We start from the raw sequence: 20453 nt of genomic DNA on the forward strand, positions 1-20453 counted from the left end.
ATCAAATTTGACATTTTTGACAAGTTTGTTGCTGAAACATTTCAGACAATCGAATGTAAACATTCTTTTTAACAAAGCAGCCTACCTTTGAGATGACGATTTTGATCATTTCAATTGCATTTCAATTAATTTCGTTCAATCGTTACGTAACCAATCAATGTATCGATTCAGAATTATTAGGGCTGTCAAAATGATCGCGTTAACGGGCGGTAATTAATTAATTAATTTTTTTTTTTTTTTTTTTTTTTAAACCTGTCCTGTTCAGCTGTTTGACACGGAGAATGGAAGTCTAAGTGCCTGGATTGTCTGAACAGTTTTAATGTTTCACATTGAGAGTCTGACATACTCCCATTGTGATCACTCAACATACCTCGTTTATTATGACAAAGCAGCGAACAGGAAGGAGTTATGGGGGATCAGAAGAAAAGAAATACAAGAGAAGAAAGAAAAACACAAACTACAACAACAAATACATTGAACATCTAGACCAATTACTAATATGTTGGTGCTATCGTCAGCTAGATGTATTTCCGGTTGACACCATGTGGGGGACCTGTTGACCAGGGAAAGAGGGGGACGGGGGTGGGGGAGTCTATAAGCTAAATTATTGAAAGTGGTAGAGTGTACACAAATCAGCTCTGAACTAGAACCCAGTAATCGTGTGAATCCCTTGTGAGTGTAAGCCCGTTGGTGACCAACCCTACGCCGCCACATCGCCAATCCTGGCACCGGGACCCCCCATCCGAGCGCGCCCTATCACATCCAGCCGCATGTGAGCCCCATCAGGCGCACGACAGCCACGGAGGCGAGCGGAGACGCCACGCGGGCGCCAACCCAGGACCACGGCCAATTTTAAAAATTAATCACGTTAAAATATTTGACGCAATTAACGTACATGCCCCGCTCAAACAGATTAAAATGACAGCACAGTGTCATGTCAACTTGTTATTTGTGTTTTTTGGTGTTTTTTCGCCCTCTGCTGGCGCTTTGGTGCGACTGAATTTATGGGTTTCAGCACAATGAGCATTGTGCAACTATTTACATCAACAATGGCGAGCTACTAGTTTATTTTTTGATAGAAAATTTTACAAGTTTTATTAAAACGAAAACATTTAAGAGGGGTTTTAATATAAAATTGGATGGGCCATGTTTTAAAACCTCGTAGATAACTACATCACTAAAACACGGAAATCAAGCAAATCAGTGCAGCACAGTGGCTCCGCGCAGGGGATGCAATTTTTGACAGGGGTAACTGTCAAAAATGGGTAACTAACATTGGCAAGACACCGGCGGGCGTACCATATTCAATGGATGATGATCTTGGCGAAAAGTATAGCTGTCCTAAGCAGCCTGATTTAGAATTTACCTCAAGAATGATGGGGAAACAAAAAAAGCTCATTTTCAACTTATTGTTATAAATATTCTTGTAAGTTTATTTTATTGTCGACTCCACCTATGTTCAAAACAGGTGCCATCGAGTGATATATCGATTCTGTCATTATTTTTCTTTTTCTGCTATGTGCTACTTGGCCACAAGGGGCAGTACAACACAGTCATGCAGACACAGGTGAAGAAGAGTTTCACAACTCCTGTGCGTGATTCACTAAGCGGCAATAATATTAGTTTTTTCAGTGCTCGTATTTATTGTTTTTGCTAAAAATAATGGTCTAAATGACAAATCTTGACTCAAAAATATTAGTTTCCTTAAAGTTTTGTAAATTAACACGGAAAAATAAATTTGTTATTTAGTAGTTTTTGAGTTCAACTATTAGATGTTTCCAGGAATTATGGAATCCTAACACACGCATATGCACAACACTGATATGAGCTGATGTGTTGTTGTCCTACATAGCAGAATCACGCAGCACTCCATAATTATTGACATTTTTGATGCACTCATGGAAAGTATGGGCGAGTGTGGAGGTGCCCCGGGGGGACCTGGTGACAGGAATGGAATGGAAAGCCTTCCAAAAACAAGCACACCCATTCATAGTCGGCCCAGAGTGAAAACAAATGCAGTCATGTTAAATAGATTAAAAGGGATTGCGCCAGGTTATTTCTGGATGGCCCGGGAATAGACAATCAGTCAGTCAAGCGTTCATTCAGTCTGGAGTTCAGTGTCACAGCATCCTCAACATGTCACTGAGGCTCCTGCCCGCCATTGTCATGGACGAGGAGGACGACGACGGCAACTTCACCAAGTGGATGAGCAGCTACTGGGGACACGGAGCTGAGGGATGCGGAGCTGGAGGACACTCGCGCAAGAGAAGTTTTCGGAGACCCACCAACACCAAAGCTGATAGACGGGCGTCACTTCCTACTGTGGTAAGAAAGATTTCAACATTTGCATGCATGCACTGCATGCTAACACTGGTTTCAAATTGATATACCAACCCTTTTGGAAGAAACTCTGACTTAAAAGCAGATAACTAATCTTAAACCATAACCCTGATTTGAAAACTAACTAACTAACTCTAACTCTGTCCTGAGACCGTTATTTAAGGTGCGAACCATTAGTGATGTACACTCGAAACTAGAGATGTCCCGATCACGTCATTTTCAAAGTATCGGATCGGCAAAAAAATATCGGCCATGCCTTTTTTTATTTATTTATTTAAATCGTTTTCTAATTGTATTTAACGCTACAGACATATTATGTTACACTTATCCAGAGTCTTTAGTTTAGGCTTAAGGTAGGGTTATCAAATTTATCCCAATAACGGCGGTATTTAATTTTTTAAAAAATGTATCACGTTAAAATATTTAACGCAATTAATGCATGCGCCGCACGACCCACTCACGCATTGTCGCGCTCCATCTGTAATAGCGCCGTTTTGCCCATATAGAGAGCTAAGAGGCAGCGTATAAAGAGTAGAGGGAATTTTGGCAGCCTTTGGAACCTTGTTTTAATTGGCTAAAGCTTTACAATCCCTCTCCCTACGATTAGAAATTTCATGGGAAGAAATGTGGGGAAGCAAGGTAGCAATTGATCTTTTTCTAATCACCTTAAGTTATATCCCATCGCAGAGAAGATATATGAATTGGTAGCACTACGCACAGTCGTGGTTTCACTAGTCATGATTCCACTTCCCATCATGCATTGGGCATGGCCTTCAGTATCATTTACTGAAAGCTCAACAAATACACTAGATGGCAATATTTAGTCACAATATACAAAGTCACAAGTCTTTCTATCGGTGATCCCTCTCACAGAAAGAATGTTAATAATGTAAACACCATCTTGAGGATTTATTGTCATAATAAACAAATACAGTACTGATGTACTGTATGTTGAATGTATTATTATATTCGTCCGAGTTTTATTCATTTTTTTCTTAATGCATTGCCAAAATGTATATGATCGGGAAAAATTATCGGGAATAATTGGAATTGAATCGGGAGCAAAAAAAGCAATCGGATCAGGAAATATCGGGATTGGCAGATACTCAAACTAAAACGATCGGGATCGGATCGGGAGCAAAAAACCATGATCGGAACAACCCTACTCGAAACAGTTCTCAGTTCAAGACCACATTTTGAATGTCTTGGTCTGGTTTATGGCTTATCTTGGTCTTGACTGCCTAAAATCTTGATGTTGACTCGATCCAGTGACTTTGGGTTTTACGTTCATGTTCCAGCTTTGGTCTTGTCTTTGAGCATACCAGCCCTAACCATAGTCAAAACTGCTTTCCAGGACTTTAAAGCAAAGTTTTAAACCCATACTTGAAGTACAGTGATCCCTCGCTAATTCACAGATTTTTTTTTTTCAATTAAAAAAATTCATGAATGCAGCATTTTATAGAGCCGTCCCAATCCAATCACATAGTCTCTCACTCTCGCTCCTGTCGCTTTTCTTGGTTAGGCAGTGCACTGAAATTAACTATGATTGACAGACGTTAAGGTTTAATCTTGCCAGAGACGCTTGGAATCCGAAACTTCAAAGCCCCGCATGTGTTAATTACGGGCGCAGTTTGTAAAGCAGTACATGCTAAAAATTACGACATCATTTTCTCACATTTAGCGCCACACAGTGTTTAAAAGAGTGTGAAATTTTTAGTCACTTTTTTTTTGCACATTTACGTTATTTAGCAAATTATTTATATTTTAATAAGAAGTTTTAGACCTGACTGTTTAAATCCAGAACTAAATATTTAATTTAAATCATAAATTTATATCCTAAATGTTAAATCTTGAAACGGTTGAAACTAATATTTAGCTTAATATGCAAATTCACGTGACTGGAGACTGGAAGTAACAAAATAAAAGCTGGAGCAGCTCAGACTGTCTGTTCACATTGATTAAAAATGAATAAAACCACTCAACCGTGGCAGTCGGTCGACTCTTGGACATGAGTCATTGTGATAATAACAATATATAGCTAGAATACACATTTAGGAGGAACTATCTAAAGAGTATTTTGTGTGCTCCAGCTTTTATTTTGTTACTTCCGGTCTCCAGTCATGTGAATTTGCATATTAAGCTAAATATTTAGTTCCAACCGTTTCCAGATTTAACCTTAAGGATGTAGGACATAAATTTAAGATTTAAATTATATATTTATTTCTGAATTCAAACAATCAGGTCCAAAACTTATTTAAAAATAAATATTTAAGTTCCTAAATAATGTTTTAAATGTGCAAAGAAAAAAAGTCACAGTAAAAATTTCACACATTTTAAACACTGTGTGGCGCTAAATGTGAGAAAATAATTTTCAGCATGTGCTGCTTTACAAACGGCGCCCCATAGTCAATCATCGTTTAACTTGTTAAACAGTTGCTGTGGCAACTCATTGTGTGTAAGTGAGCAGCTTGAGCTGATTTGAGTGGACTTAATGAAGTATTTAATAAAGACAAGCATTTTTCTACTTTATTCTTGTTTAGAAAAATAATTTGGTGGGGTAGTAACATATTTAAAACTTATAATTCTCATTACATTTTAAGTGCTTGAAGGGTCTATATTAGGGCTGTCAAACGATTAAAAATTTTATTCGAGTTAATTACAGCTTAAAAATTAATTAATCGTAATTAATCGCAATTCAAACCATCTATAAAATATGACATATTTTTCTGGAAATTATTGTTGGAATGGAAAGATAAGACACAAGACGGATATATACATTCAACATACGGTACATAAGTACTGTATATTTGTTTCTTATAACAATAAATCAACAAGATGGCATTAACATTATTAACATTCTCTTAAAGTGATCCATGGATAGAAAGACTTGTAGTTCTTAAAAGATAAATGTTAGTAAAAAATATATAAATTTTATATTAAAACCTCTCTTAATGTTTTCGTTTTATTAAAATTTGAAAAATTTTCATTCAAAAAATAAACTAGTAGCTCGCCATTGTTGATGTCAATAATTACACCATGCTCACTCATGGTACTAACCCATAAAATCAATTGGACCCAAGCGCCAGCAGAGGGCGCCAAACACCAAAAAAAAAACAAGTAGCAAGCGGAGATAACACTGTACTGTCATTTTAATCTGTTTGAGCGGGGCATGTGCGTTAATTGTGTCAAATATTTTAACGTGATTGATTAAAAAAATTAATTACCGCCCGTTAACGCGATAATTTTGTCAGCCCTAGTCTATATACATATATATATATATATTTTTTTTTTCCTCCTGCCTTTTGCACCCCTCTTTAATTCTTTAATGCCTGCAATATGAAGCAATTGTCAGATAATCACAAAATTTGAAAAAATAAGGTCATAATGAAACCTTTTTTTCAAATTTGTAAAAAGAAAAGTCAAAATGAATATGTGTAATAAGCGCTCTAATATTTATAACCCTTGCTAAATCCTGCTTAATTTTCTCATGAAACCTGCAGATGCATGTGTTGACTTGCATCCATAATTTTTTTTTTTCAAAAAGAAATGTCAAAAATCTGAATTAGTCTCAAAATCATCAAATTTTAGGTGTATCAAATGTGATACATTCGGCAATATAGGGTTAAAATAAACTACTGTATTAGCAGTTTCATGGCGCATTAAGCCCTCGAACTATTATTAATTTGTCTGTTTTACCCTGGAGACCCCTGTTTACAGACGCTGCGCAACCGCTTTTGTTTCAACATAGCCATAAAAAGAACGTCAGTAATTATATTGTTATTCGAAATGTCTATCATTTTTAGCTTAGAATCATGAATTGATGTCTAATATTTAGTTTAAAATAATTACTTTATAAAATTATTCACTCGCATATTTTAAACTTTTAAACAAATTATGTCACAATGACAAAAATACGGTCTGTAAATAGGTCAGGGATAACTACCTCATTACTATCGCTTAATTGTTTTTTTTTTTTTTTGTTATTGTCACATTTTCCCCGATATTTTAGGTGATAAATTATTGTTTCAAACAAATAAAATTTGGGAAAAAAACTTTTTTTTTTTCAAGATACAGTACTTTGGGGAAAAAAGTGAGGAAAAAAAACATATCTTCTATGTCTCTCTTTCCAAAGCTAAATCTGAATAAATACATTTAAAAAATATCCTTTGGAGGATGCTACTTTGCATTTTTTCACTTATAGCAGCGGGTTCTAGACCCCATTAAGTGCTAAAAATGAGGATCACTGTACTAACTGTTCGTGTTGTACACCCAAGACGATTTTTTGTTCATTTGAACGGTTTTGGTCTTTCCCAGACTTGACTTGGTCTTCACTCCTAAAAGTCTTGATCTTCACTAGGTCACATTGACTTTGGATTTCAGTTCATGTCATGTTCAAGTTTTGGTCTTGTTCTCGAGTATAGCAATCCTAACCATTGCTAGAACTGCTTACCCTGATATGAAAACAAAGTATGAAAACCTTTTAAAAAAACACTTTTAGCATTTTACACCTGAGAACATTCTTGTTTCAAGACCACATTCTGAAGGTTTGTTCTTTGGACTTGACTCCCAATAGACTCAATCTTTGGTTCATTCTTGAGACTCAAAAGTTATCATCTTGGCTTGGTTGCCTGTATCCTGACCACAACAGTACTAACCATAGTCTGAACTTTTGCCCTGTTTTAAAACCAAAGTTTGAAACCTTACTTGAACCTTTAAATATGGCTAAATAAATCAAGTAAGACTGTTTTAGCATCGGGCGCTCTCATTAAGATCTTACGGTCAGATTATTCCTGTTGTGTAAATGATCAGTGGTTCCATTCTTAGGATGGATTAGCTCCATTTAGCCACAACAAACGTCTCACTTTTAAAGCTATGATGACAAATATTACACAAGTGTCTCTGCTAGATATAGCTAACGTGTTTATTGAGGGACTGGCTAATTAGTTCACTTGTCTGTTGCTTGGAATTGTGCTGAAATAGATTGTGTGCTATAAACTCTTCATTCACTTGCAATGGTGATCAAACCAGTGCAGTAATACACATCAATCATCCACAAGCAGTTGCCTATAGCTATGCTGACATGACACTAGCGGTGCAACGGTTTGCGGTTCAAAGCCGAACCATTCGGTTCGCCCTGTACGGTTCAATACGCCTTTATGAACCGCGCCTTTTCGGTTTTGCAATTAATGTATTCCGAACGCTTGTGGAATGAATTGATCGAGCTCTGTGTGCCTGTGTGTGACGTGAAGCACCGCTGTGGAGAAATTCCCGCCCCGCAAGTAAATGTCGGATCGCTGTCAAGCACCTGTGTAATAGAAGCCGAGTAACGCCCTCTCTCGCTTACGAGCAAAGTGAAAGTGAAACAAGAAAGAAAACAAATAGCTATGGCGAGCGGAGGAGTGGAGAGACCGAGGAAGCACCGGCTTCTTTCAAATCTGCGGTGTGGCAACATTTTGGTTTCCCCGTGGATTACAATGCGGAGGGAGAGAAAATATTGAAGAAGAAAAAATTGCAAGCATTGCTCAGCGCTTGTTCCCCATGCTAATGGCAACACTTTTATAACATGAGTCTGGCACCTCAGCCAGCATCACCCACAGATATCACTTTCTCAGGGTAGGACAACCCTGAAGATGACACCAGTGAAAACACACGGCGGGCTTCGTTAATTTATTTGCAACGCTTGACCCGCGTTACATTGTTCCCTCGCGGACATATTTCTCCAACAACGTAATCCCCGATATTTACGTAATGGCACGCAAAGCCATCGAAGATGATTTCGCTAAAGCACATAGTTTCGCCCTGACCACTGATAGTTGGAAGTTGGACATCCCGTGCTACAGAGTGCTACTACCTAACTGTGACGGTCCACTATAATTCATACCTGTCAAATTGTACGGTCTCGTCGTAATTTGTACTAGTGAGCACTAATTTTTAAATGTGTACGCCGTACATTACGTTCAAAATCTGCACGTTTTTCGTGCATTACGTTTTTTTGTTTTTTTTTTCATCCGTTTGGATTTGGTCACCGTTTCTGCAACGAGACAATGCGTTGGTTGAATGACGCGAGAAAAGTCAGAGACTCGGAGAGGAAAGAGTGTTTGTTGAGACGCTGTAGCAAACGCGATCCTAGGCTAGGTGGCTCCAATATTACCTGACTTAGGCGACAACATACAATCTACGCCTAGATATCTCATGCATATAGAACTACATGCGAAATGACAGACTCGGTAGCGTTAGTAAACAGCCGCCATTTTAGAGCAGTAAACTTCTCAGAAAGGCTCTGTTGTAGTAAACCTTACGAGCGAACCTAAGCAACTTTTTATCTGAAATACTCCTAAATCGGCAAAATCTTGACTTGAGTCTATCTTTAAAGGATGAAACAGTTTTAAAATTTTCACATGTCGAAAGTAGACAGAAGGCAAGGCAAGGCAAGGCAAATTTATTTATATAGCACAATTCAACACGAGGCAATTCAAAGTGCTTTACATCACATGAAGATCATAAAAATCACATTTAAATCAATACAACGTAAAAACCAAGACAAAAGATCACACTTAATCACAGAATAAAAATAAATTAATACAAATAAAACAAAAATAAAAAATAAAACAAAAACTACTACTCCTAATAATAGTTGAAATCAGCAATGGAGATAAGCACAAGAGGAACAGAAAGCAGGTAGATTGAAATATATAGACAGTTATGGATATGCAGTGCTAAACAAAAGCGTTTTTAGCCCTGATTTAAAAGAGCTAACAGTTTGAGCATACTTCAGAGGTTCGGGTAACTTGTTCCAGAGGTGAGGAGCATAGTAACTAAATGCTGCCTCACCCTGCTTGGTTCTTGTTCTTGGAACATGCAGAAGACCGGTTCCAGACGACCTTAGGGGTCTAGATGTCTCATAGGAATCTAACAAGTCAAGCATGTATTTTGGTCCAAGGCCATTAAGTGTTTTGTAGACGAGCAGTAGTATTTTATAGTCTATCCTTTGACTCACTGGAAGCCAGTGTAGTGATTTCAAAACCGGTGTAATGTGGTCCAGCTTCCTTGTATTTGTGAGGACTCTGGCTGCAGCATTCTGTACTAGGTGCAGCTTCCTGACTGATTTTTTATCAAGACCTGTAAATATACCATTGCAATAGTCCAATCTGCTGAAAATGAATGCATGCATAAGTTTTTCCATGTCTTGTGTCAGAAGCCCCTTAATTCTGGTTATATTTTTTAGGTGGTAATAAGCGGATTTAGTGACGGAAGGGAACTAATGCAAAAACGGGAGCAATTTTATCAACTTTAACGGTTGATTCACAACATTAAATGACCTCCAAACATAGCAAAGGTTACTACGTTTTTTGTTTTTGTTTTTTTATGGGAAAAAAAAAAAAAACATGAAAGGTATCACCAGTTACTTTGCCAAGTAACTTTTTTACTACTGTGTGTGTATTTCGCTAGTCAGTCACTCCACAAGCCAAAGAGCTAAGAGGCATTTTAACAATCGAAAATGTTTACATTTTAAGTGTTTATTTCATTTCTTAAAAAGCAAAATAAAGGCAGTTTAAAAAAAAAAAAAAAGTAAAACGCAAACCGAAACCGTGATCCCAAAACCGAGGTTCAAACCGAACCGTGGGCTAACTGAACCGTTGCACCCTACATGACACTTGTTGAAGTTTGATTAGTTGGTTACATGTTATATAGCTAAAGTAAAAGTTCCTTTGCAGTCCCAGCTAGACGCCATGAAGCTAAATCAGCTGCACGAGGCCGCTGTGGCACCAAGCCACGCCAAGAGCCGAGAGGAAAAGGTCGAGGTCCGACCCCACCAGAGGGCTAGGCGGTCCTCTTCCGACGACAACGGGCGCACCAAGTCGGCCGTCCCAGAGAACCGCATTGGCACCATTCCAGAGCTGACCGAATCCTTCCAAAAGAGGCTTTGTCTTCAAGATAAATGCAACCTGTCACTGGTCAGTTGGACTTTTCAAGGGTTTGTTTGCAACCTTTAGCTGAAATGTTCATTTGTTTGCTTCATCAGAATGACGATGCCAAGTTATGTCTGCTGTGTCATGACAATATGTATCAAAGTGGCGGGGCTGTTCAAGAACTGCACTGCGCGCATGTGTTCCACAAGGAGGTAAAAATACGAGAATAATATTCACTTGAAAAGTAGAGCTTGCAAAAAGTCTGTTTATCTATCCTCTAGTTCAGGCGTGGCCAACCCAGGTCCTCAAGAGTTGCAATCCAGCTTGTTTTCCATGTCTCCCTCCTCCAACACACCTGAATCAAATTATCAGGATTGTTATCAGGCAACTGCAGAGCTTGCTGATGAGCTGATCATTTAATTCAGGTGTGTTAAAGGAGGGAGACATGGAAAACAAGCTGCATTGCGGCTCTCGATGACCAGGGTTGGCCACCCTTGCTCTAGTTTGTCTGTCATTCAAGCCTGGGTTAGTAGGTTCAATTAAAAAACGAATCAGGGTTCACACAACCCTTGTTTGAAATTATAACCCATGTTTGAATTCCTTACCCTGAACCCTTTAGAACTCTACTTTGAAATGCTAACCCTGCTTTGAAACCTTAATTTGAAACCTGAACCCAAGCCTCATTTTTTAGCATAACCCAAACCCTAATTCCATGACTTTACCGCAGTTTAAATTCCTAATCAAATCCTAAATCCCGAATTTGAAACCTTACTATGAACGGCCCTAACCCTGATTTGGAACCCTATCTTGAAGGCCTAGCCCTAGTTTGAAACCCTAATGTACAGTGGTATGAAAAAGTATCTGAACCTTTTGGAATTTCTCACATTTCTGCATAAAATCACCATAAAATGTTATTTGATCTTTGTCAAAATCAAATAGATGTGTCTAAACAGTGTCTACTTTAACTAAAACTACCCAAAGCTTAATAGGTTTTCATATTTAAATGAGGATAACATGCAAACAATGACAGAAGGGGGAAAAATAAGTAAGTGGACCCTCTGCCTAAGAAGACATAAAGAGCAATTGAAACAAATTTTTCCAAAACAATTTAAGCCAGGTGTGTGCCCAATTACTGATGGAGGTTTAAAGCTGCCCTGCCCACTATAAAACACACACCTGGTAAGAATTGTCTTCATGAAAAGCATTGTCTGATGTGCATTATGACTTGGTCAAAAGACCTGTCTGAAGACCTGCGATCAAGGATTATTGATTAGTATAAAGCTGGGAAAGGATACAAACCATCTCTGTTCACCAATCAACAGTCAGAGAAGTTGTCTACAAATGGAGAGAGTTTGGCACTGTCGCTTCTCTCCCAAGGAGTGGCCGTCCACCAAAGATGACACCAAGAGTTCAGCACAGAATACTCAGAGGTAAAAAAAGACCCCTAGAGTGTCTGCTAAAGACTTACAGAAATTACTGGGACAGTCCAATATCTCTGTGCACACATCAACGATATGTAAAACTATGGCCAAGAATGATGTTCATGGGAGGACTCCACGGAGGAAGCCACTGCTGTCTCAAAAAAAAAACATTGTTTCTCGTTTAATGTTCGCAAAAAGGCACTTGGACACTCCACAGAAGTTTCGGCAAAATATTTTGTGGACTGATGAAACCAAAGTTGAATTTTTTGGGAGTAACACACAACATGATGTTTGGAGGAAAAGTGGAACAGCTCACCAACATCAACACCTCATCGCCACAGTAAAGCATGGTGGAGGGAGCATCATGATTTGGGGCTGTTGTGCTACCTCAGGGCCTGGACAACTTGCAATCATTAATGGAAGAAAGAATTCAAAAGTTTATCAGGATGTTTTGCAGGAAAACCTGAGGCCGTCTGTCAGACAGTTGAAGCTAAAAAGAGGATGGATGCTCCAACAAGACAATGATGTAAAACACAGAAGTAAATCAACTTCAGAATGGTTTCAGAAGAACAAAATACACATTCTAGAGTGACCAAGTCAATGTCCAGACTTGAACCCCATTGAGATGCTGTGGCATGACCTAAAGACAGCGATTCATGCCAGACATCCCAGGAATCTGACTGAACTACAGCAGTTTTGTAGAGAAGAATGGGCCAAAATTAGTCCTGATCGATGTGCCGGACTGATCTGCAGCTGCAGGAAGTGTCTTGTTGAAGTTATTGCTGCCAAAGGGGGGAGGGGGGGGGGGGGGCACAAAATATTAAATGTGATTTTTCACTTATTTTCCCCCCTTTTGTCATTGTTTGCATGCCATCCTCATTAAAATATGAACACTTATAAATGTTTGGATGGTTTTAGTTCAAGCAGACACTGCTTTTTTACATCTGTGTGATTTTGACAAAGATCAGATCACATTTGATGGTGACTTTATCCAGACATGTAAGAAATTCCAAAAGGTTCAGATACTTTTTCATACCACTGTACGTTTCGTTTAAAACCCTGCTGTTTTTAAGAACCTACCCGTTCACTCCCAGCATGTGAGCACGACATGCATTACATCACCCACTCTAAAAACAATCACGCTCACTCGTCTGGCCTTGTGACGGAAGGCTGCTCGCAGATCTGAACACGGCAGCAGAGAGGTGGCGCCGACCTGCCTGGCTAGGAGACTGCTGAGCGACAGAAGGAAGTCTGCGGACGAGGCACGACAAGAACAACAACCGCACCAGTACACATTCCGACGGCAGCTTTCCCTGCGCAGACACCGCTAAATGCTAGCATGAACTGTTTGCTTTTCAATGGCGGGCTGCGCGTTGCCTTCAGTAGGGACTTCAGCCACGACTTACAAGTCACAACTAAAGAAAAATAGGAAAAAAATACTATACAAAAATGCAACGGAACAATGAAATGAATGCAATTTAGTGGAATAGACATTTACATTATCGTTGTAAACAGTGTATATACCTTCTACATCTTTTTTTTCAGTGTGTGGAGCAATGGCTTTGGAAGAAACAGACATGTCCCACGTGTCGCCTCATGGTGTCTATGCCCAAACCCGTCTACTGGTCCTCATCCCGCCTCAAAGTCCCGTAACGGCATCCTTTGTGAATCCTGCATGTGAACTTGCCACAACCCTTCATGGACTTCTCCCTGCCTTTCCAAAAATGTATGCGAAAACATTGAAAACTCACGATAATCATTTTCTGAATACAGTGATCCCTCGCTACTTTGCGCTTCAAACTTCGCACCCTCAGTCCATCTCGGATTTTTTTTTTTTTTTTTGATTAAAAAAACCAAAACAAAATAAATACAGATGAGTTGTCCCGAGCCGATCGCGCAGTCTCAGTCTCCCTCCCTTTCCCTGCTTGTTGTTGGTCAGGTAGTAAGTGAACTGGAATTTCCTAATAAAGTTAACAATGATTGACATACGTTGATGTTTGATGTTGCCAAAGAACCGAGCTTCAAAGCACGGCATGCGTCAGTCATCATTTAAGTTGTTAAACAGTTGCTGTGGCAACTCATTATGTGTAAGTCAGCAGCTTTGGATTTCAGTGGACTCACTCAATGAAGCATTAAATGAAGCTAAGCATCCTTTATTCCTGTTTAAAAATAACCCTTTGTGGGACAGTAACATGTTTAAAACTTATCATAATTATTATATACACACACGTTTTTTTTTTTTTAATTTTGGGGAAAAAAGTGAAAGAAAAACATGTCTTTTATGTATATCTCTCTCTTTCCAATGCTAAATCTGGATAAATACATTGAACACACACAAAAAAAGTTAACTACTACTAGGGATGTCTCGATCCAGGTTTTTGCACTTCCGATCCGATACCAATATTGTTTTGCACTTCCGATCCGATACCGATGCTGGCCGATACCGGCCTATCTGAGCCTGTGTTAAAGTTTAAAGTTATTTAGCCTCCTCACTTAGTTGTCAGACTCATGTTGAAAAGAGTTTTAGTACTCTTGATAACAACTAGCCAGCTGAATTAGGTGAGTTTGAATAACACACAACGGTTGGTAACAAGAAACTGACCTGTTTATTCAGTGAAGTGACAAACACAATACATTATAAATAACAAACAGAAATGGCATAGTCTTTCAGTAAAACGTGCCAATAATATTGTAAACTGTCTTAAAAAAGCAAAACACACAAACAACCTCAGTGGAAAATCCCACAAACCCCCCCAAGCTATTAGATGCTTTTAATGTTTCGTCCATTAGTTACAATAATTGTATAAAAAGCCTCTCAGGTTTAAACGACTATTTCATTATCAAGTTAACATTTTAAAACAGTAAATAAAATACTCAAGTCCACATTCTGTATCAGCAGCTTTAAACTACATTCAATTCATTTAATTTTGCGAATCAACTGTTAAAGTTGTTAAAATTGCTCCCGTTATTCCATAATTTCCCTTCTGTCTACTTTCGACATGTGAAAGTTTAAAACTGTTTTGAAGATAGATTCAAGTCAAGATTTTGCAGATTTAGGAGTATTTTAGATAAAAAGTTAATTAGGTTCGCTTGGAAGGTTCACAACAGCCTACTAGGGAAGTCTCCTGAGTTAAGATCAGAGGCGTAGCAAGGGTCTCCGGGGGCCCCAGGCAACAAGCAACATGGGGCCCTCCGAGCATGTGCAAGTAAGGGGGACAGTTGGACTTGGAGCAAATTGCTCCAAATTCAACTGTCCCCCTTACTCTCACATGTGTATGTGTAAAGGCTTTACACATACCGTATTCTCGTGACTAGCTGGTAAGTTATATTGCTTTTACTTAGTAAGGATAACATTCTTGCACAAAGGTGAATCATGTAACATCTTATCGGTTTGGCTGATCAGTGTGTATGTTGATTCTAAACACTGATTTTATGTTCTAGGTAACGTCTGTATGTATGAAGAAACGCTTGCATGCTGCAATGCTGTTAGCAAACGCTAACAAGCTAGTTACAACAAGTCAAGGCAGTTAATTGGTTTAGGACATAAAAATGCTACTACTACTACCAGTCTGCAGTGCTTCTACTACATTAGGACATAAAACTACAGTAACATAGTACACTCACCGCTGTCTTGCTTCATTTTCTCTTCTGCTTTTTTCTTCTTTCGTTTTTTTGTTTCCAGAAGGATAACTTCTCTTCATTTTGCCAATTAAAAAAAGGCCAGATCGCCGGCCACTCTCACTCTGAGTCACGTGACACACATACATACTCGCCCAGTATAATGAACACAAAGGTGGGGGGTGCGAGTGCGCGCTGCGTGCACGTGCAGTCATCTTGGCCATAAAAGTGACGAAAACTAAGCACTTTACACTGACTCATATGGATGTACTTTATTCGTTCATGGACACACACATCAGGTGGCCGTCCTCTGCTCGAAATGCGCACCTTATTCTCGCTCCCAGAATACGCAGCGCTTGTGACGTAGGACAATAACAGGACTGGTTGTACGCATACCCAAGGAACCTTGCTAAAAGGAGTATTAAAATTGCTAATAAAATCATTTAAGATTATTTTAGATGCATGTTATATTTTTCTTATAAAGTATTCGACAAGGAATACGATAGACCCATTAATAGACTTTCTTGGAAAAATCACCATTTATTAAAGTCACATAAATAATGAGGTGGCCCGTGAAAATCAACGTAAAACAACTCGGCAAGGACTTTCCAGAGAGTACTTGGTGAGTCACTCTTTAAACAATCATGTGGTGTCAATAGCTGATTGGACTTTACTTATTTATTTTCCCTTCAGGCATGGCAAATCCGAACAAACATACAGCATTTATATGTGTTTACAATTGATTCAACCCAAAAAGAGAAGCCGAAGCTTATTGAAACCCGCCCCCAGTATACCATATAGGACGCAGAAAATGCGTCCTTCGTCTTCGAAGCAAAGAACAGAATGAGCAACATGTGTAATCTTAAACATGTGTAATCTAAATGACATGGTTAATGCTGATTGGGATTCATAACATAATCGTTATATAATCTGCCAAATGATTTCATGGTATTGAAACACTCCCAGCACTTGTCACTGCGACATTGCAGTAAAGCTGTGTGTGCTAAATCTGTTGGCCCTCTGGGGGCCCCTGCTGGCTGGGGGCCCAAGGCAATTGCCTGCGTATGCCTAATGGGACGCTACGCCTCTGGTTAAGATGGCGGCCGTTTAATAACGCATCTAGTTTTCCACACTTCAATGTTGCTGACGCAGTCGAGTCTGTAATTTTGCATCTAGTTCTATATACATATGATATCTATTATCAACAGTTACACAATGTTGACGTAGTTTGTAGCGGCTGTCAGCAGCAGTCAGGTATTGTTGTGTTTTTTATCCAGCGGCATGAGTTGAGCTAAAGCCGTGAGTTGAGCAGAGCATTGGCATTACCCGGGTCTACGACTAGCATGATGTTTACTCTCGGGACGCAATGCGGTCCGTTTCTCATTGCGTCCCGAAGACCGCGCTGTGTATTAGTTCCGCTTTACTCGACATATTTCAATAATCAGAATTTGGATGTTTGTGAATCGATCTCGAATCTTCCACGGCCGAATCGCTTAAGGATGTAATGACGGCTGGGCATGTTGTACCGTGGTTCTAAGTGTTTGATGGTGCGTCTTTACTCACGAGAGATAATGGCTCATCATCCAGAATGAATTCTTCGGCAATGACATTTGTTATTCCCTGGGCTTTGGGACTGTCGAGTGCCAGTTTGTCACGCATAGCAAAAGTTTCTGCAAGTGTTAGTTGCGTAGACCTTTCTTTTTGTCTTCGGTTTTCTTAACAAACTCCTTATATTGTTTGTGGTGGTTTTTCACTAAATACTTATTTAGGTTGGTTGAATTAAAACTTCTTACAGCTTTACCACCACGCTTGACTTTATTGTGGCATATGTTGCACTCTGCCTCTTCGTCTTTGTCGTCCTTTAAGGTGAAATGATCCCACACAGCTGACATTTTTACCAATTAAGTCTCTCAGTATATTGGGAGACGTTGATGTAGTGTGTTGAAGGTGTGCCGTAAAATGCGGACTGGATTTTAGGGAAACCGAAGCAAAAACTGGAATGGATTATGTAAATCCGTGCGCTGGAAAACCCGGACCGGATTTTGTTAAAAAACTGGATCGGAAGTCTGGATCGAAATTTTTCCGTGTCGGCCAATCCGATGCGCATTTTTTTGCCCATATCGGCGTCCGATCCGATATTTCTAACTACTACTACTGCTACTTCGCTGTTTATCACTTATCACCGTGGGTTCTGATCCCCATTAACCGCGAAAAACGAGGGATCACTGTAAAGCTAAAAATGTGTAAAGACAATTGTGATTTTCTGGCAGCTAACAATGCTGTTATTAGTGAAGTACGTATTGTATACAGTATAGTCCACTTTTATAGCAAGCACAAGTGTTCCCCAGCACACTACAGGCTGAAGGTTATGAGTGCATGCCCTCTACTGGCTAACCCATATCCTACAGGCAACACAGGCACCAGTAAGTCAGTAATTAATTAAACAGCACTGATAATTTTAAAAAAAAAATCTAAACTTAGGCTCCGAGGAACTTTGGATACTGGCCCATGCTACAAAGCTACCAAGTTTCAAGACGATTCATGAATAACAGGGGAGTAAGATTTCAAAGTTAGATTCCACAAGAAGAACAACAACTGCTTTAGTGGCACCTTTACAGGCCTTTAGCCTCTTAAGAAAAAATCAATATATTGTAATTAGAGAGTTGTGAATAATTTTCAGAATCATTCACTACTCCTTAATTACCTTACATACAGTAGATTTTTTTTAAAGGAAACTATATACAGTGCTGGCCAAAGGCAATTCTGTCAGATAATGCTCAATATCTCCCAGAAAATGATTGCAATTACAAATGCTTTGGTAGTAATAGCTTCATTTATTTTGCTTGCAATGCAAAAACACAAACGAGAATGGAAAAAAAAAAATTATCATTTTACACAAAACTCCAAAAATGGGCCGGACAAAAGTATTGGCACCCTCAGCCTAATACTTGGTAGCACAACCTTTAGACAAAATAACTGCGAACAACCGCTTCCAGTATCCATCAATCAGTTTCTTACAACGCTGGAATTTTAGACCATTCTTCTTTGGCCAACTGCTCCAGGTCTCTGAGATTTGAAGCGTGCCTTCTCCAAACTGCCATTTTCAGATCTCTCGATAGGTGTTCTATGGGATTCAGGTCTACAGTCATTGCTGGCCACTTTAGAAGTCTCCAGTGCTTTCTCTCAAACCATTTTCTAGTGCTTTTTGAAGTTGTTTTGGGTCATTGTCCTGCTGGAAGACCCATGACGTCTGAGGGAGACCCATCTTTCTCACACTGGGCCCTACATTATGCTGCAAAATTTGTTGGCAGTCTTCAGACTTCATAGTGCCATGCACAGGGTCAAGCAGTCCAGTGCCAGAGGTAGCAAAGCAACCCCAAAACATCAGTGAACCTCCACCATGTTTGACTGAGGGGACCGTGTTCTTTTCTTTGAAGGCCTCGTTATTTTTCCTGTAAATTCTATATTCATGCATTTTCCCAAAAAGCTCTACTTTTGTCTCATTTGACCAGATAACATCCTTCCAAAAAGTTTTTGGTAGGTAAGTTTTGGCAAACTCCAGCCTGGCTTTTTTACGTTTCCCCGGTCAGAAGTAGGGTCTTCCTTGGTATCTTACCATAGAGTCCCTTTTCATTCAGATGCCGACAGATAGTACGGGTTGACACTGTTGTACCCTCAAACTGCAGGACAGCTTGAACTTTTTTGGATGTGAGTCGAGGTTCTTCATCGACCATCTGCACAATCTTTAGTTGAAATCTCTCATCAATTTTTCTTTTCCTTCCACATTTAGGGAGGTTAGCCACAGTGCCATGGGCTTTACACTTATTGATGACACTGCACACGGTAGACACAGGAACATTCAGGTCTTTGGAGGTGGACTTGTAGCCTTGATATTGCCCATGCTTCCTCAAAATTTTGCTTCTCAAGTCCTCAGACAGTTCTTTGGTCTTCCTTCTTTTCTCCATGCTCAATGTGGTACACACAAGGACACAGGACAGAGGTTGAGTCAACTTTAATCCATTTTAACTGGCTGCTAGTGTGATTTAGTTATAGCCACCACCTGTTAAGTAACACGGGTATGTAACAGGTGCTGTTAATTACACAAATTAGAGAAGCATCACATGATTTTTCAAAGGGGGCGAAGACTTTTGTCCGACACATTTTTGGAGTTTTGAGTAAAATGATAATGATTTCATTTTTTTTTTTTTTTCATTCTCTTTTGTGTGTTTTCATTGCAAAAAATAAATGAAGATATAACTATCAAAGCATTTGTAATTACAATCATTTTCTGGAAGAAATTGAGCATCATCTGACAGAATTGCAGGGGTGCCCGTACTGTTGGCCAGCAGTGTATATAAAATTTTTGTGGAACAACAACAACAACAATACCATGTTAGTGGTGTTAAAAATGATGTTAGTTTGATCATTTTCCATACCATGTTTTCTGTTCTTATGAAGAAAAAAAAACAAATGGAAGTCAAGCATAATGTTACTTTCATGTGTCTGTGTGTTGTTATTGGTGTATTTTATTCATATTTTTGAAAATAAATGCGATTTGATTGTTATTGGTCGTCTTTAGAATGTTTGCTCATTTGCTAAACCGAAGTCCTTGTTTTTTCCGTTAACTAAATTATACTCTTTGGCAACTGCACGCAATTCATTGAACGAATGCCTCGTTTAGATACAAAATTCCAAAAGGGAGGTGCCAAAGTGGACAAAAGATCCTCCTCCGGCTGCTGTGGACGTGCAGCGTTCCTCGGATGTAAGGAAAGTTTTGGGTTTGCTATCTTTTTTTTTTCACCGTTGAAGCAGGCGGAGACAGAGCTGTGTAAAACAGAGTTGCGACACTCCCATAGAGATCCATTATACGATTTTACTTCCGGGTTGTGGAGCCTCGGGTAGTTCCAAACATCGCTTCGACGAGGGCGGACCGCATTCATATGAATGGCTGGTTGAAAGCATATTTGGCGGTAAGTTGATGAAACAAATGATTTCTTTTGAATTTGAGTATTGATTGAAGTAATGTTGTTTATTGTTCGGGCCACATTTTGGCTAGGACATTTGTGTCTTTATTATTCACCAAAAATTAAGTTGCTTCATACAAAAAAAATGTATTTTCAAAAAAAAAAAAAAAAAAAATAATCATTTCAATCCAAAAAAAAAA

General features: G+C 39.1%; 1 protein-coding gene across 2 annotated transcripts; it reads left to right on the forward strand.

Moving 5' to 3' along the window:
- The first annotated feature begins 1974 nt into the window (after positions 1-1974).
- Positions 1975-20342, forward strand: lnp1 (leukemia NUP98 fusion partner 1). Of its 2 annotated transcripts, none has more exons than XM_057842340.1 (4): positions 1975-2325; positions 10056-10295; positions 10364-10462; positions 13217-20342. In XM_057842340.1, the coding sequence occupies exons 1-4, from the start codon at positions 2137-2139 to the stop codon at positions 13322-13324; spliced, it is 636 nt and encodes a 211-aa protein (XP_057698323.1). In that variant the 5' UTR covers positions 1975-2136; the 3' UTR covers positions 13325-20342. The 2 variants fall into 2 exon arrangements, with proteins under 2 accessions (XP_057698323.1, XP_057698322.1); XM_057842339.1 differs by having other exon boundaries at positions 1976-2325; positions 12841-20342.
- The last annotated feature ends 111 nt before the right edge of the window (positions 20343-20453 follow it).

The sequence above is a fragment of the Corythoichthys intestinalis genome, chromosome 7 (assembly GCF_030265065.1).
Source record: "Corythoichthys intestinalis isolate RoL2023-P3 chromosome 7, ASM3026506v1, whole genome shotgun sequence".
Classification (NCBI taxonomy): domain Eukaryota; kingdom Metazoa; phylum Chordata; class Actinopteri; order Syngnathiformes; family Syngnathidae; genus Corythoichthys; species Corythoichthys intestinalis.

Bases quoted from the DNA above. Each gene is read 5' to 3' on its own strand.
- lnp1 (XM_057842339.1), top strand. From the start codon at position 2,137: ATGTCACTGAGGCTCCTGCCCGCCATTGTCATGGACGAGGAGGACGAC. The intron at 2,326-10,055 runs GTAAGAAAGATT...GTTCCTTTGCAG, and splicing joins GGGCGTCACTTCCTACTGTG to TCCCAGCTAGACGCCATGAA. The intron at 10,463-12,840 runs GTAAAAATACGA...TTGTGACGGAAG, and splicing joins CGCATGTGTTCCACAAGGAG to GCTGCTCGCAGATCTGAACA.